Source organism: Pristiophorus japonicus, chromosome 8 (assembly GCF_044704955.1).
Source record: "Pristiophorus japonicus isolate sPriJap1 chromosome 8, sPriJap1.hap1, whole genome shotgun sequence".
Classification (NCBI taxonomy): domain Eukaryota; kingdom Metazoa; phylum Chordata; class Chondrichthyes; family Pristiophoridae; genus Pristiophorus; species Pristiophorus japonicus.
In genome coordinates, this window is record NC_091984.1 from 224,490,117 (window position 1) to 224,502,825 (window position 12,709).

General features: G+C 42.8%; 2 protein-coding genes across 5 annotated transcripts in view; one reads left to right on the forward strand and one right to left on the reverse strand.

Moving 5' to 3' along the window:
* mmab (metabolism of cobalamin associated B) overlaps positions 1-12,709 on the forward strand; it is a 62,432-nt gene that overhangs the window by 47,344 nt on the left and 2,379 nt on the right. The window lies entirely within an intron of this gene.
* The window catches only part of ube3b (ubiquitin protein ligase E3B), a 62,282-nt gene that overhangs the window by 12,600 nt on the left and 36,973 nt on the right, over positions 1-12,709 (reverse strand). For all 4 annotated transcript variants that reach the window (XM_070887986.1, XM_070887990.1, XM_070887987.1 and 1 more), the window contains 7 exons: positions 11,930-12,044; positions 9,561-9,660; positions 8,183-8,302; positions 4,983-5,159; positions 4,191-4,301; positions 2,117-2,254; positions 315-380 (listed from right to left, as the gene is read on the reverse strand). In XM_070887986.1, coding sequence (XP_070744087.1) covers positions 315-380; positions 2,117-2,254; positions 4,191-4,301; positions 4,983-5,159; positions 8,183-8,302; positions 9,561-9,660; positions 11,930-12,044 — 827 coding nt within the window. The remainder of the gene's footprint in view (positions 1-314; positions 381-2,116; positions 2,255-4,190; positions 4,302-4,982; positions 5,160-8,182; positions 8,303-9,560; positions 9,661-11,929; positions 12,045-12,709) is intronic.

Here is a 12,709-nt window from a genome sequence, read left to right on the forward strand (position 1 = left end):
ATGTGAAAACCTGTTTACATTTCCAACATATCAGTTTCACTTAAGAAATTAGATGGAAACTTGCTGGGTAATAATAAACCAAGGGGCTGAATTATTCATGAGTTTTATGTTGCATCTGATTTAAGCCTTTGTTCACACCATACTGCTCCAGATCACAACAGAGCTACCATCAAAATCCACATGTGCTGTATGGGTACTTAAGATGGGACCCACTGGTCTTACGGCAGATCCACGAGCCACTGACATTGTATAGCCCAGGCATAGACCCTGGAGTTTGTCATTTGTTACTGATCTATGAACTGCAAGGACATTACCTGGCCCATAACATCCTCGTCATAGGACAATGTCAAACCAAGGTCACCAATGTCACCATCGTAACGCTGTAAAACAAAAATACAAATCACTGTACTACTATAGACTGTGTTCCTCTAAAGTTTCTTCCATAAGAACATAAGAATTAGGAGCAGGAGTAGGCTGTGCAGCCCCCTCGAGCCTGCTCCGTCATTCAATAAGATCATGGCTGATCTTCGATCTCAACTCCACTTTCTCGCCTAATCCCCATATCCTTCGATTCCCCTAGGGTCCAAAAATCTATTGATCTCAGCCTTGAATATACTCAATGATTCAGCATCCACAGCCCTTTGGGGCAGAGAATTCCAAGATTCACAATCCTGAGTCAAGAAATTCCTCCTCATCTTGGTCTTAAATAGCCGACCCCTTATCCTGAGACTGTGCCGCCTAGTTCTAGACTCTACAACCAGGATCAACAGCCACTCAGCATCAATCCCCTTCAGAATCTTGTATGTTCCCACCCCAAGGAGCATACAAGACAAATGCAATAACTTCCTCCTCCCTGTATCCTCACTGAACTGAAATCCAGACTCACCGTACTGCTTCCTACTCTAACGCACGCTCTATCCCAGATCTTCAAAAATTATGGAACTAATTATCTCCCTCATATCGCCCTTATTCCTACAATCGACAGGCTTTTAAACCCAAAGCTTGGTGTGCACTAATCATTGAAACTTGTTTTAATTTCTCTCCTGCTCTTTTCAACCTTGCTGGTGTTGTATTACTAGTCTTCACCTTTTACCCGAATATAAAACAAGTAGAACCAGTTTCACTCTTCAGCATCAACTCTTCTCTAAAGACTGTAAAACAATACTTTTCCCCTAACTTGCCATTAAATATACAGAAAATAATGGTTACCAAGGAATGATCAACAAAACACTATTCAGATTGGCTCCACCAATTGCTCAATAAATCTGTGCGTTGAGCTGAGCTATACAAGGCAGGGAAGTGCCAAGTTTGATCTCTTGTCTATGCTGAGTTCTCTGATCTCAGACAAGGTGGTTGTAGGTGTTCTACAACTGGCATCAGCACCCCTGGGTTGGGAGGAGGGGGGGGGGGGGAAACAAAATTAGCCCGGATTTCCACTCATCAGCAACCCCCGCTAAAGTACTAAGGTTCCTGGATAGAGTCAGGTTTGTTGTGATGAGGTTGAAACTCACTGCTGCCACTCGCGGTCAAAGCTCACACGTGTATAATGGCTCTTGGGTGAGTCACCAAAGAGAACCTGGTGCCAGAAAATGACATAATCACTGAAAGATCACAATGCAATCAATGCCTGCAAGTCAAAGCGATTTGACAGCACAATGTGCAAAGGAGACTAGAATCTCTGGCAGGAATCAGTAAAATGATTTTGCTCTTCTTTTATCCTTTTGCCTTATTCTTACAGTAAAACTTTGAGATCAGCTTTATTTAGGATTACTCCTGTGGGAGAAGGTATAACAAATCCAACATTATGGTTAACTTCTTTTCACGATTTTGGTACCAGGTTGCGATATATTGGAAGCTCCATCACCCTTTCACATTCAGTAATAAAGTTGTTAGTAGTGCAGCGAATTGGGTCTTGTCCAGTACCTGATATGTGATAACAATTAAATGGTATTCCTGCCAGTGCTGAGCTGACTATTGACTGTTTTAGCCCCGTGTTTTATGCAAGATGACTCGAGGACAAATGAAGCAAACTGAAACTACAATCAATTCCTCCAACATTGCTTTGCATTGTCCTTTGAGGCGCAACATACCTTCTACCATCGGTTCTCATAATTACCTTTATGGAGGTGAGATTTTTGTAGAACTCGGAGTCGAGGGATGGAAGTTCATCGATTGAGCTGTACAATGCACTATGATGATGTCCAAGCACCTGACTGAGGAAGAAGGAAGCAAAGGGGACATCCACGACTATCCCCTGTAGAGGGAAAAAGATAAAGGACACATTTGACTCGTGTTCGAAAATTTGCATTCTCGCTTACAAATTCCTTCACACAGCCTTGCCCCATCCCATCTCTGCAAACTGTTTCAGCTCCATGTCCCAGCCTAGGCCCTTCTCTCCTGAATCTGATCCCCTGTGCATCCAGCCTCCCTCGGCTCCACTGTCAGTGGCAGGAGAGCTGTCCTAGCTTTACTCTCTCCCTATACTCATTCTGCTTTGCTAACTCGCCTTCCTCCTTTATAAACATCCTGGAAACCTAGTTCTTGGTACATCAGTCATGGTACATCAGTCATTGAAAGTAGGCATGCAGGTACAGCAGGCAGTAAAGAAAGCAAATGGCATGTTGACCTTCATAGCGAGGGGATTTGAGTAGAGGAGCAGGGAAGTCTTACTGCAGTTGTACGGGGCCTTGGTGAGACCACACCTTGAATATTGTGTGCAGTTTTGGTCTCCTAATCTGAGGAAGGACATTCTTACTATTGAGGGAGTGCAGCAAAGGTTCACCAGACTGATTCCCGGGATGGCAGGACTGACATATGAAGAAAGACTGGATTGACAAGGCTTAAATTCACTGGAATTTAGAAGAATGAGAGGGTATCTCATAGAAACATATAAAATTCTGACAGGACGGGACAGGAAGAATGTTCCTGATGTTGGGGAAGTCCAGAACCAGGGGTCACAGTCGAAGGATAAGGGGTAAGCCATCTAGGACAGAGGTGAGGAGAAACTTTTTCATCCAGAGAATTGTGAACCTGTGGAATTCCCTACCACAGAAAGTTGTTGAGGCCAGCTCGTTGGATATATTCAAGAGGGAGTTAGATGTGGCCCTTAAGGCTAAAGGGATCAGGGGATATGGAGAGAAGGCAGGAGTGGGGTACTGAAGTTGCATGATCCGCCATGATCATATTGAATGGTGGTGTAGGCTCGAAGGGCCGAATGGCCTACTCCTGCACCTATTTTCTGTTTCTTCGACCATGATTTCAATCACCTCGCTGTAATTCTTCTCATTGTTCAGCATCCAATTCTCCTCTGTAAAGTGCTTTGGAATGATTGCTACATTAAAGGCAGTTTATAAAAACAAGCTGTTCCTGTCCCCTTCGATATTCAACAGATTTTTCTGTGAATCAGTAATCATAATGGGCCTTAAATTGCGGCCTCTCCGGGTGCATACGATGTGCGCACTCGCCCAAAGAGCTCGCATTACAATGAATGAGAATACTACATTGTGATTGGTGGCCCAGGCCCACGTGATCCCAGGATACGTTAGGCTGCGCATCTAGGCCTCGGGAGCGCATGTGTTCGTTCCTCCGGGACCACCAGATACTTTCGTAAAAAAAAGTTTTGGTCGGAAGCATCCGCCCGCGGGAAGCCTCCGACCACAATTTTTGGCCCATTCTTTTCTTATGGAGGTTTTTGAAATTCTATTTGTTCACTCTGTTTAATTTCCTGAAACTCCAATGCTCATTTTTCCCATGGGTTCAGTGCCTTGGGAAACATCACTGAAATCAACCTTGAAGGCTGTTGTGTCAGTTTTTTCCCCAGTTGTGTGTATGTACGTGAAATTGGCCTGAGGGGTTTATGAGTGATGTCCAATGGTGCAGTTCCAACATTCACTTGATGGGAGTGTGCAATGAGAATGGGTTTGGTGTCATTATGTATACAAAGCAGTTCACACTCCTGTGACTTCCATAATGCGTTTGGTGGATACTGTAGCAGTTCAAAGTCATTTAAAAGCAAACGGAGAACGTAAATTCATTGGAACTTTTCGGGACAGGATAAGGCCATTAGGTCCAACAAGCCTACCTCTTTTTAAATAGATAATCCTAGCTTTTCACCATATCCCGCAATCCTTCTGTGAACTAAATTATTAGCCTGCACTCCTTAATGCAAGGTTTGGTAGTCTTGTTTTTACCTCATAGACAGCTTTTCCCAGCATCTTTCCTACAAACTCAAAGAGCTGCAGGTGGTTCTCGTGGATGTAGGAGGTGGGGGATGGGTACAGTCGCTCATCTCCGCTGGTTGTCTGCAAGAAAAAAAAAACTGAACTAAAGACTACGCAGACAAGAATTTAACGTTCTTCATTCCTGGAGCTGAAATGCTCCCATACAAGATGAACAACACACAGATAGAGAGAGATACATAATAGATATAGACTGAACAAGAGGCAACGCACCACCACATCCCATACATGCAGAGAGCGAGAGAGAAAATGTTAGAGAGACAGAGAGAAATAGGGGCCGACATTGCCCTGCGCTGGGTATGGGGTGGTCAATTCGAATTACCTGATGTAATAGCGTCGGGGCTGGAAGTGCCGGCCCCGGTTTGGAATTGGCCTCTTAGAGGCAAAGAAATGTTGGGGGCGATAATGGGGCATTCGCTCTAATAATGTCAGCACGACGCGGACAAGCTGCATCACAACGTCTCTCCCCGTTTAAAAGTGAGGGCCGCCACTGAGCTCTGTAGCCACTTTAGTGGCGCCCACGAGAAGAGTGTGGGCCGGGTCGGGCCAGCGGCCAACAGAAAAAAGATGGCGGCTGCCGCACTACCACCTCCCCATTAACGGCAGCCGGGACGCCCCAGACCACAGCTTCTCACCCCGAGCAGCTGTCTGTGGCATTGCCCCACACCCCGCGGGGCAATTTCAGCCCATTAAGTCTTTTCTTTGAATGACATTCCCCCACTTTTTACCCAAACAGTGGTTTACCTTGAAGAGGTTGAGAGCAGGGTCAAAGACCTTCTTGATGATTTCCTCTAAAAATTCCTTGAAGACACCATCCTGGTCGATCCCAGCCTCATCGACTCCTAGATCATTCACAAATTTCACTCGGATGACTCCTTTCATCGTGTTTACAGGTAGTCGCCGTAACTGCTCATACCCATCCTAGAAACACACACAGGACATCTCTGTTATCATTACTGAAAAAACAATGAAAACATTGAAAGAACCTGCTTTTATTTGGAACCTTTCACAACCCCAAGACATCCCAATTAGCTTCACAGCCTATGAATATCTTTTGAAGTATAGTTATTGCAAATGCAGCAGTCAATTTGCGCACAGCAAGGTCCCACAACCAGCAATGAGATAAATGACCAGTTAGTCTGTTTTAAGTGGAGAAATAAGTGTTCGACAAGACACTGGGAGAATTCCCTTGTTCTTCTTTGAATAGTGTTATGGGATCTTTTACAACCACATGAACAACAGATGAAGCCTTGATTTAATGCTGCATGCAAAAGGTACCACTGCTGACAATGCAGCTCTCCCTCAGTACCTAATTTAAGTGTCAGCCTAGATTATGTGCTCAAGTCAAGGTGTGGGACTTGAACATAGAAACATAGAAAATAGGTGCAGGAGTAGGCCATTCGGCCCTTCTAGCCTGCACCGCCATTCAATGAGTTCATGGCTGAACATGCAACTTCAGTACCCCATTCCTGCTTCTAAAGCACAATCCCTCGGTGGTCTCGAACCACCACCCTGTCAGTGAACAGTTGGTTAATAAACGAACGTGCTACCCGGTTGCACCACAGAGATGTGCACATGACCACTGACTCAGAAGCGTGAATGCCACTATTGAGCTAAGCCGACTACAAAGCATCTATCTACATATTATTTAAAGAATCGAGTATAGTGGTTATGTTACTGGACTAGTAATCCAGAAGTCTGGACTAATGAGCCGGAGACGTGAGTTCAAATCCCACCACAGCAGCTGGGGAATTTAAATTCAGTTAATTAAGTAAATCTGGAATAAAAAGCTATGAAACTGCTGGATTGTCGTTAAAAACCCAACTGGTTCACTAATGTTCTTTAGGGAAGGAAATCTTCCATCCTTACCCGGTCTGGCCTACACAATGTGGTTGACTCTTAACTGCCCTCTGAAATGGCGGCTCACCATCTCCTTCTCGAGGGCAATTAGGGATGGGCAATAAATGCCGGTGTTGCCAATGACGCCCACATCCCAGGAATGAATTTTTTTTTATAAAGTGTCTCGAGTATCAGTGAATGGGCTGACTGATTCATGAATTAGGAGATAAACAATGATTAAGACATGAATCAGGACTGGCTTCACTCATTTTCCAGCAAAGATAGACAGTTTAAAAAAAATATGTCCATGAGCAATGCCATTAATGTCTTTTGACTAATATTAGCAAATGAGAGAGAGAACGCAATGCTTGCTGTTGGTCTCCCAGACTCTGTACAGCAAAGCAGGTATTATCTGGGGACCGTCTGTGACCCACTTCTGCTTCACTTGTGGCTTTTGCTGTTTTCTGCATTTCCATTTAACCTCTGGGATATTGCCAGGGCTGATTTCAGCCCTGATCTCTCAGAGGCAGGACTAGCCCAGCATCCTCTCAGCAAATAAACGAGTTCAACTGAAACCATGATTCTAATAAAGCCCTATTGGCCCTACAGTGTTCCTCTCCTCCTCCCTCCAGCCTAGGGAACTCTTCAGGTGTTGAACATCCAGCCACAGACCCAAGTCACCTTACATTTTGATGCAGCCTGTTGAGCAACACAGTGTTTGGAATTAAAACGCTCAACGTGGTCTAAAGCCACGGGTACCAGTGATCATCCTGGGCTCCACTTGTAGCATTTCCCAATGGCCAGCTTCAAAGCAACAATGGCAGAAATCTGCGAACAGGTTTCCATCCTAATAAACTCAGCTAGGGAAAGGATAGAAAACAGAAAACAATTCCCCTCAATAAAAAGTAAAGTGACATTTTGTTTTGTTTAGGATTAAGCTTGGATCATTTACACTGTACTGGCCAAGGGTTACAGGCATGGTACATGAGGCCAAAACAGTAATTCACCCAATATTTTTCCAATACTAATTGTCTGCCTTCTGGCACACTGATCCCATTTTTCATTCCAGATAGCTATATCTCGAGAAAAGAGAAAAGAGAAAAAAAGAAGAAAGAGAAAAAAAAAAGAGGAAAGAGAAAAAGAAAGAAAGAAAAAGGGAAGGAAGGAAAGAAGGAAGGGAAGGCGCTTTACAGCCAATGAAGTACTTTTGGATTGTAGTCACTGTTGTAATGTGGGAAACACGACAGCCAATTTGTGCACAAAGCTCCCACAACAGCAATGTAATAATGATCAGATAATCTGTTTTTATTATGTTGATTGAGGGATAAATATTGGCCAGAACACTAGGAATAACCCCCCTGCTCTTCTACAACATAGTGTCATGGGATTTTTTTTTTACGTCCACCTGAGAGAGCAGACGGGACCTCGGTTTAACGTCTCATCTGAAAGACAGCACCTCCTAAAGTGCAATACTCCCTCAGCACTGCACTGTAATGTCAGCCTAGATTTATGTGTTCAAGTCCCTAGAGTGGGACTTGAGCCCACAACCTTCCGACTCACAGACGAGTGTGTTACCCACTGAGCCGCGGCTGACACTGTGATGGGAGAACAGAGGCAAAAAGAAAACCTAAAGACTGTTGGAGGCTAGCAAAGCCTTTGGATTGGTGGATTACACAATTACTCAAAGCCAGTTTCGAAGGACAAATGGTTATCCCAATTGTTCCACTGACCACTGAATCCTCCTGTAGATAATATGGGCAAACACCTGGGAGATGTCTATATTTGAGCTTTACTTGTGCATGTATGTGAAGTGTTTTCCATTGATAGGCCAGAAATACAAGGATTAGGGCTCCCTGCCCCCACCCAAAATACAAGCCAGTGCACTTTCTACCAGAGCCAGGTTGCATTATAGAACAAAACCAGGCCAGTTTGGGATGCTGGACAATTAGAGAAATTCAGGAACTATTCAAGAACATTTGAGGAAAGTCTCGATCTCTGTATTGTATCTGCAAAACACAGAGAAAAGACCAACAGCAGGACCATTCAAATTACAGTGCATTAAAGCAAAGCACAGGGTTATCCCCACCAAAGCCGGGGTATGTTACCTCGAGCATTCGGGATCTGCGGATTGTAATGTGGATGACATGAGGGGATGCAGAACTTGTCTCCACCAATCCCAGCGACTCCTTCTCCTTTGTTACCATGTTCCGGAAAAGCAGCACCCTCTAATAACAGAAAGTACAGTGCAAGTTATTTTAATGAGAGTAGCAACTAATAGACAGATTCATGTTTTTTTTTATCCTCTCACTGTTGTTCAATTGTTTGGTAAATTGGGATAAACTGTAATGAAGTTTAAAAGAAATTAAAATTAATCGAAGAATCTTTGTCCCTTCTATAATTTAACATTTTTGCCATTATTACAAAATGGTTTACTGAGAGTAAGTCAAAGAGAGGAAGGTGTTTGGATGGATCCACTAGTATAAAAAATATATTAAAAAAAAATATATATATATTTTTTAAATTGTCAAAATATCTATAATAAAAAAAAACAGAAAGGCAGTGACCATGCAGTTTGTTCTGACATACAGCCCACTATTGTTTCTTTTGTTATTTGTATTCTGCTTGTCTTCAGTCCCAGGCTTCAGCTATGGCCATATGTGGGGGATAACAATTGGGGAACGCTTGATTACCTGATAACTTCCCCTCCCTCAGATAATTGAGGTTGCTCTGTACAGTATACTTAAGTCAATGCGTGACAAGTATACAGCTCGCTAAAGTGAATGATATTTCAGTGCACACATTTTTGGCTTAGGCAAACTATTTCGCTTCAGCGAATCATAATGCAGGGGCAGTTAAGTCATAAACACCACTGGCAGCCCATTTGAATTAGTAGCATTGTCACTCCGTAACTCCAGCAAGACCATTGACAGTATACCTCAGCGTGCCAGTTCAGTCAGCTGTAATGTTTTATTGACTCAAAGGGTGTCTTAGGCAAGGCAGCAGATCAGGACAGTCAGTAAAATATTACTGTAAGAATTAGTGGGAATGTTGCTCATGGCAATAACCTGGATACTTAATAAGCTTTGTTATTAGTTGGGCTATTCAATTAAAAACTTTAAAAAAATTAATTCACGTGATGTGGGCATCGCTGGCAAAACCGGCATTTATTGCCCATCCCTAATTGCCCTTGAGAAGGTGGTGGTGAGCCACCTTCTTGAACTGCTGCAGTCCGTGTGGTGAAGGTACTCCCACAGTGCTGTTAGGGAGGGAGTTCCAGGATTTTGACCCACCGATGATGGAGAAACGGCGATATATTTCTAAGTCAGGATGGTGTGTGACTTGGAGGAAAACTTGGAGGTGATGGTGTTCCCATGTGCCTGCTGCCCTTGTCCTTCTAGCTGGTAGAGGTTGTGGGTTTGGGAGGTGCTGTCGATGGGATTCTCTGTACAAACACACCATGTCATCATTCACAATGGCACTTACGTTTTTGTGTGGAATGGTGTGTGGGATGTACTGTAATAGTAACTGGGCTCTCTTCTTCCCTTTATCCAAATCCTGGAATATCAAGCTGGGTTTCAGGTCCCTTTATGAACAAGAGGAAGAGCTGATTATGAAGCGGCCAAAACCTCTGGAACGTGGAGACATTAGTACTTTAATTCTCAATGTACAAAATCAGTTGCTAACATTGCCAGCCAACTCAAGAAAGGAATGTGCTTCAGAACATCAGCAATTCAAACCAATAAAACGGCTCATGCCAAAGCAAGAGTGTTCTCATCATTTGTATAAATGAGAGAAAGAACCTAACCATTTGGGAGCTGAAAAATCTAGCGTGCTAAATAATTGTACTAAAAAGAAAATCAAAAGTTTCAGACTTCAGGGACTTAAAAAAATTTCAACCAATATTCCTACCATTTTAATCAAAGTAAGTGTTAAACATCCTTCAATAAAAAATGTGGGCATTTTACAGCGTCTCATGATCACGTCAAAATGTCTCAAAGCGCTTCAAACCATCAAATACTTTTGCAGTGAAGTTATCCAAGAAGGCAAACACAGCAGCCACTCTGCATCAGGAATGTGATGAATAATCATTTCATCTGATTTCTTTTTTGCTGGTAATTGGCTGGGACTGTTGGCCGGGATACTGTTTCCATTAGGAAAGATATGAAACTATAAGACCTTCTGATTATTTAACCAGAGGAGTTGCTCTTCATCAGCTCCTTTACCATGAAACAGGGTGTTCTTCAATTACCTACAACCCTTCCACTCAGGAACACAGAGGACACCTTTGCACCAGACCATAATTTATAAATACTAAAATAGATTGCAATCTATTTTATTTATTTTATTTCACAATATAAATAAAATATGCAATACCAGGGAAAGAAATTCTACAATTCTAAGGTTTTTTTAAAAAAAAGGAGTATGAAATGCAGACAACATTAATTTCAGTGCAAACCATTGGCCCCACTAGTAAATCAAAGTGCTGCCCCTAGAGGGAGAACTATTACACCAATTCTTCTGAAATGGTGGGAATCAAACTATTTTGACTCCAAGGTCTTAGATCTATATAGACATTTTTAAATTTTCATTCCTCGACAGAATGAAGGCACATATTGGGTAACATATTCTCAGAAATCATGGGTTACTGCAACTAATCTCTTAGACGTATAGATTAGCCACGAATATAGGCCACTCTCATCTCTTTCAAATGGATTCCAATCTCAGGGGACTCTTCAAATGCTCCACAGTCTTCCCCAAGAACAATTTTTCATTTCCCAAGCAGTTCCCGATCATTGCCCAATATCACATTCTGTGCAGTTACCTCATATGAGCACACCCATATCGAGCTAATCCTTTCTCTTACAATATCTTACCAGTGAGCAGTTGTTCTCGGAGAATCAGGCTAGTACAGTACAGGAGGCGGCCATTTGGCCCATCGAGTCTGCACCAGCTCTTTCAAAGTGCAATCCAGTTAGTCCCACTCCCTCGCTCTTTCCCCATATCCCTGCTATTTTTTTTTCTCCTTCAAGTATTTATCCAATTCCCCTTTGAAGGCTACTATTGAATCTGTGTCCATCACTCTATCAAGCAGTGCATTCAAAATCCTAACCACTTGTGCGTAAAAAAGATTTAAAACATTTTTTCCAAGTTTTTCCCCCCAAGATAATGTTAGAGAAAAGATTAGCATGATTTGTGTCTATTTTGTCAATGAGTTTGCAGTCCCTGTTCCTTCTTAATATTTTCCAAAAGACTGACAAATCTGGAAAGTCTTCTGGGAGCAAGCAGTGTCCAGGATAGGAAAGGCCACACAACTGTCTTGATTGTCACTTGCATCATTTTTTTGACTTATGAGGAAAGGTTGAGTAGGTTGGGCCTCTACTCATTGGAATTCAGAAAAATGAGAGGTAATCTTATCGAAATGTATAAGATTATGAGAGGGCTTGACAAGGTGATACAGAGAGGATGTTGCCACTGATGGGGGAGACCAGAACTAGAGGGCATGATCTTAGAATAAGGGGCCGCCCATTTAAAACTGAGATGAGGAGAAATTTCTTCTGTCAGAGGGTTGTAAATCTGTGGAATTCGCTGCCTCAGAGGGCTGTGGAAGCTGGGACATTGAATAAATTTAAGACAGCAATAGACAGTTTCTTAAATGATAAGGGAATAAGGGGAGCGGGCAGGGAAGTGGACCTGAGTCCATGATTGGATCAGCCATGATCGTATTAAATGGCAGAGCAGGCTCAAGGAGCTGTATGGCCTTCTCCTGCTCCTATTTCTTATGTTCTTATGAAAGATGCAGGTAATGGCTTTGCTCTCCCATCGACTGTGTTGTGAGCCCATTCTTCACTTACTTGCGCAGCCAGTGGTCCTCAGGAGCAAAGCGTCGTCGGCAATCTCGCTCATACAGAGTCATCAGCCACCCGTGAACGGAATGGAATAGCTCCAGTTGTTCTCCTTTTGCATTTTCTAGAGATACAGAAACAAACATTTTAACCTGGATTTCTCCCGATTAAAAGTTCCACCTTTTGTCTCTTACCAATACACGCCTGGCTTAGTTGGGGGAAAAGATCGATCGATTTTGTGTCAAATCCACTGCTAAAAAATAACTGGTCTGAATTTACCCATTTAGATTAACAGAAACATTCACATATTAGACAAATTCAGACTAGGATCGGTTTGCCTCTAAGAATATGGCAAACTAGGGGTGCACTGAGGTAATTGCTCAGTGCGCTCATTCTGCAGTTTGCTCACCTTACTTTGGAGACTAGGCCCAAGAGAAGTTGATTTTTGGGATTGGCTGGAATGGAACGACGGGACATTTTTATTAAATAGTGGGAAAAATCATTTGGGCATCAGTTCTGTTCAATTTTCAAAGAAGCACGATGAGTCCCTGAAGGAACGGAATCCAATGTTGCCAGATAATAGCTCTGACCATTTTCTGCCATTTGACTCAGATTTAACAAAAATTAGGTGGGGCTGTCTACTAGTAACTTATTTTGTTTTATCAAAAATTTGTTTTTGGTAAAAAAAAACACCTTTCAACTAAATATTGAAGCCTCAACAATGTGCGGCACTGCAGAAAAAGCCCTAAGATTTGCGAGGGCGAGAATGCAATTGTACCAGGTTGGTCA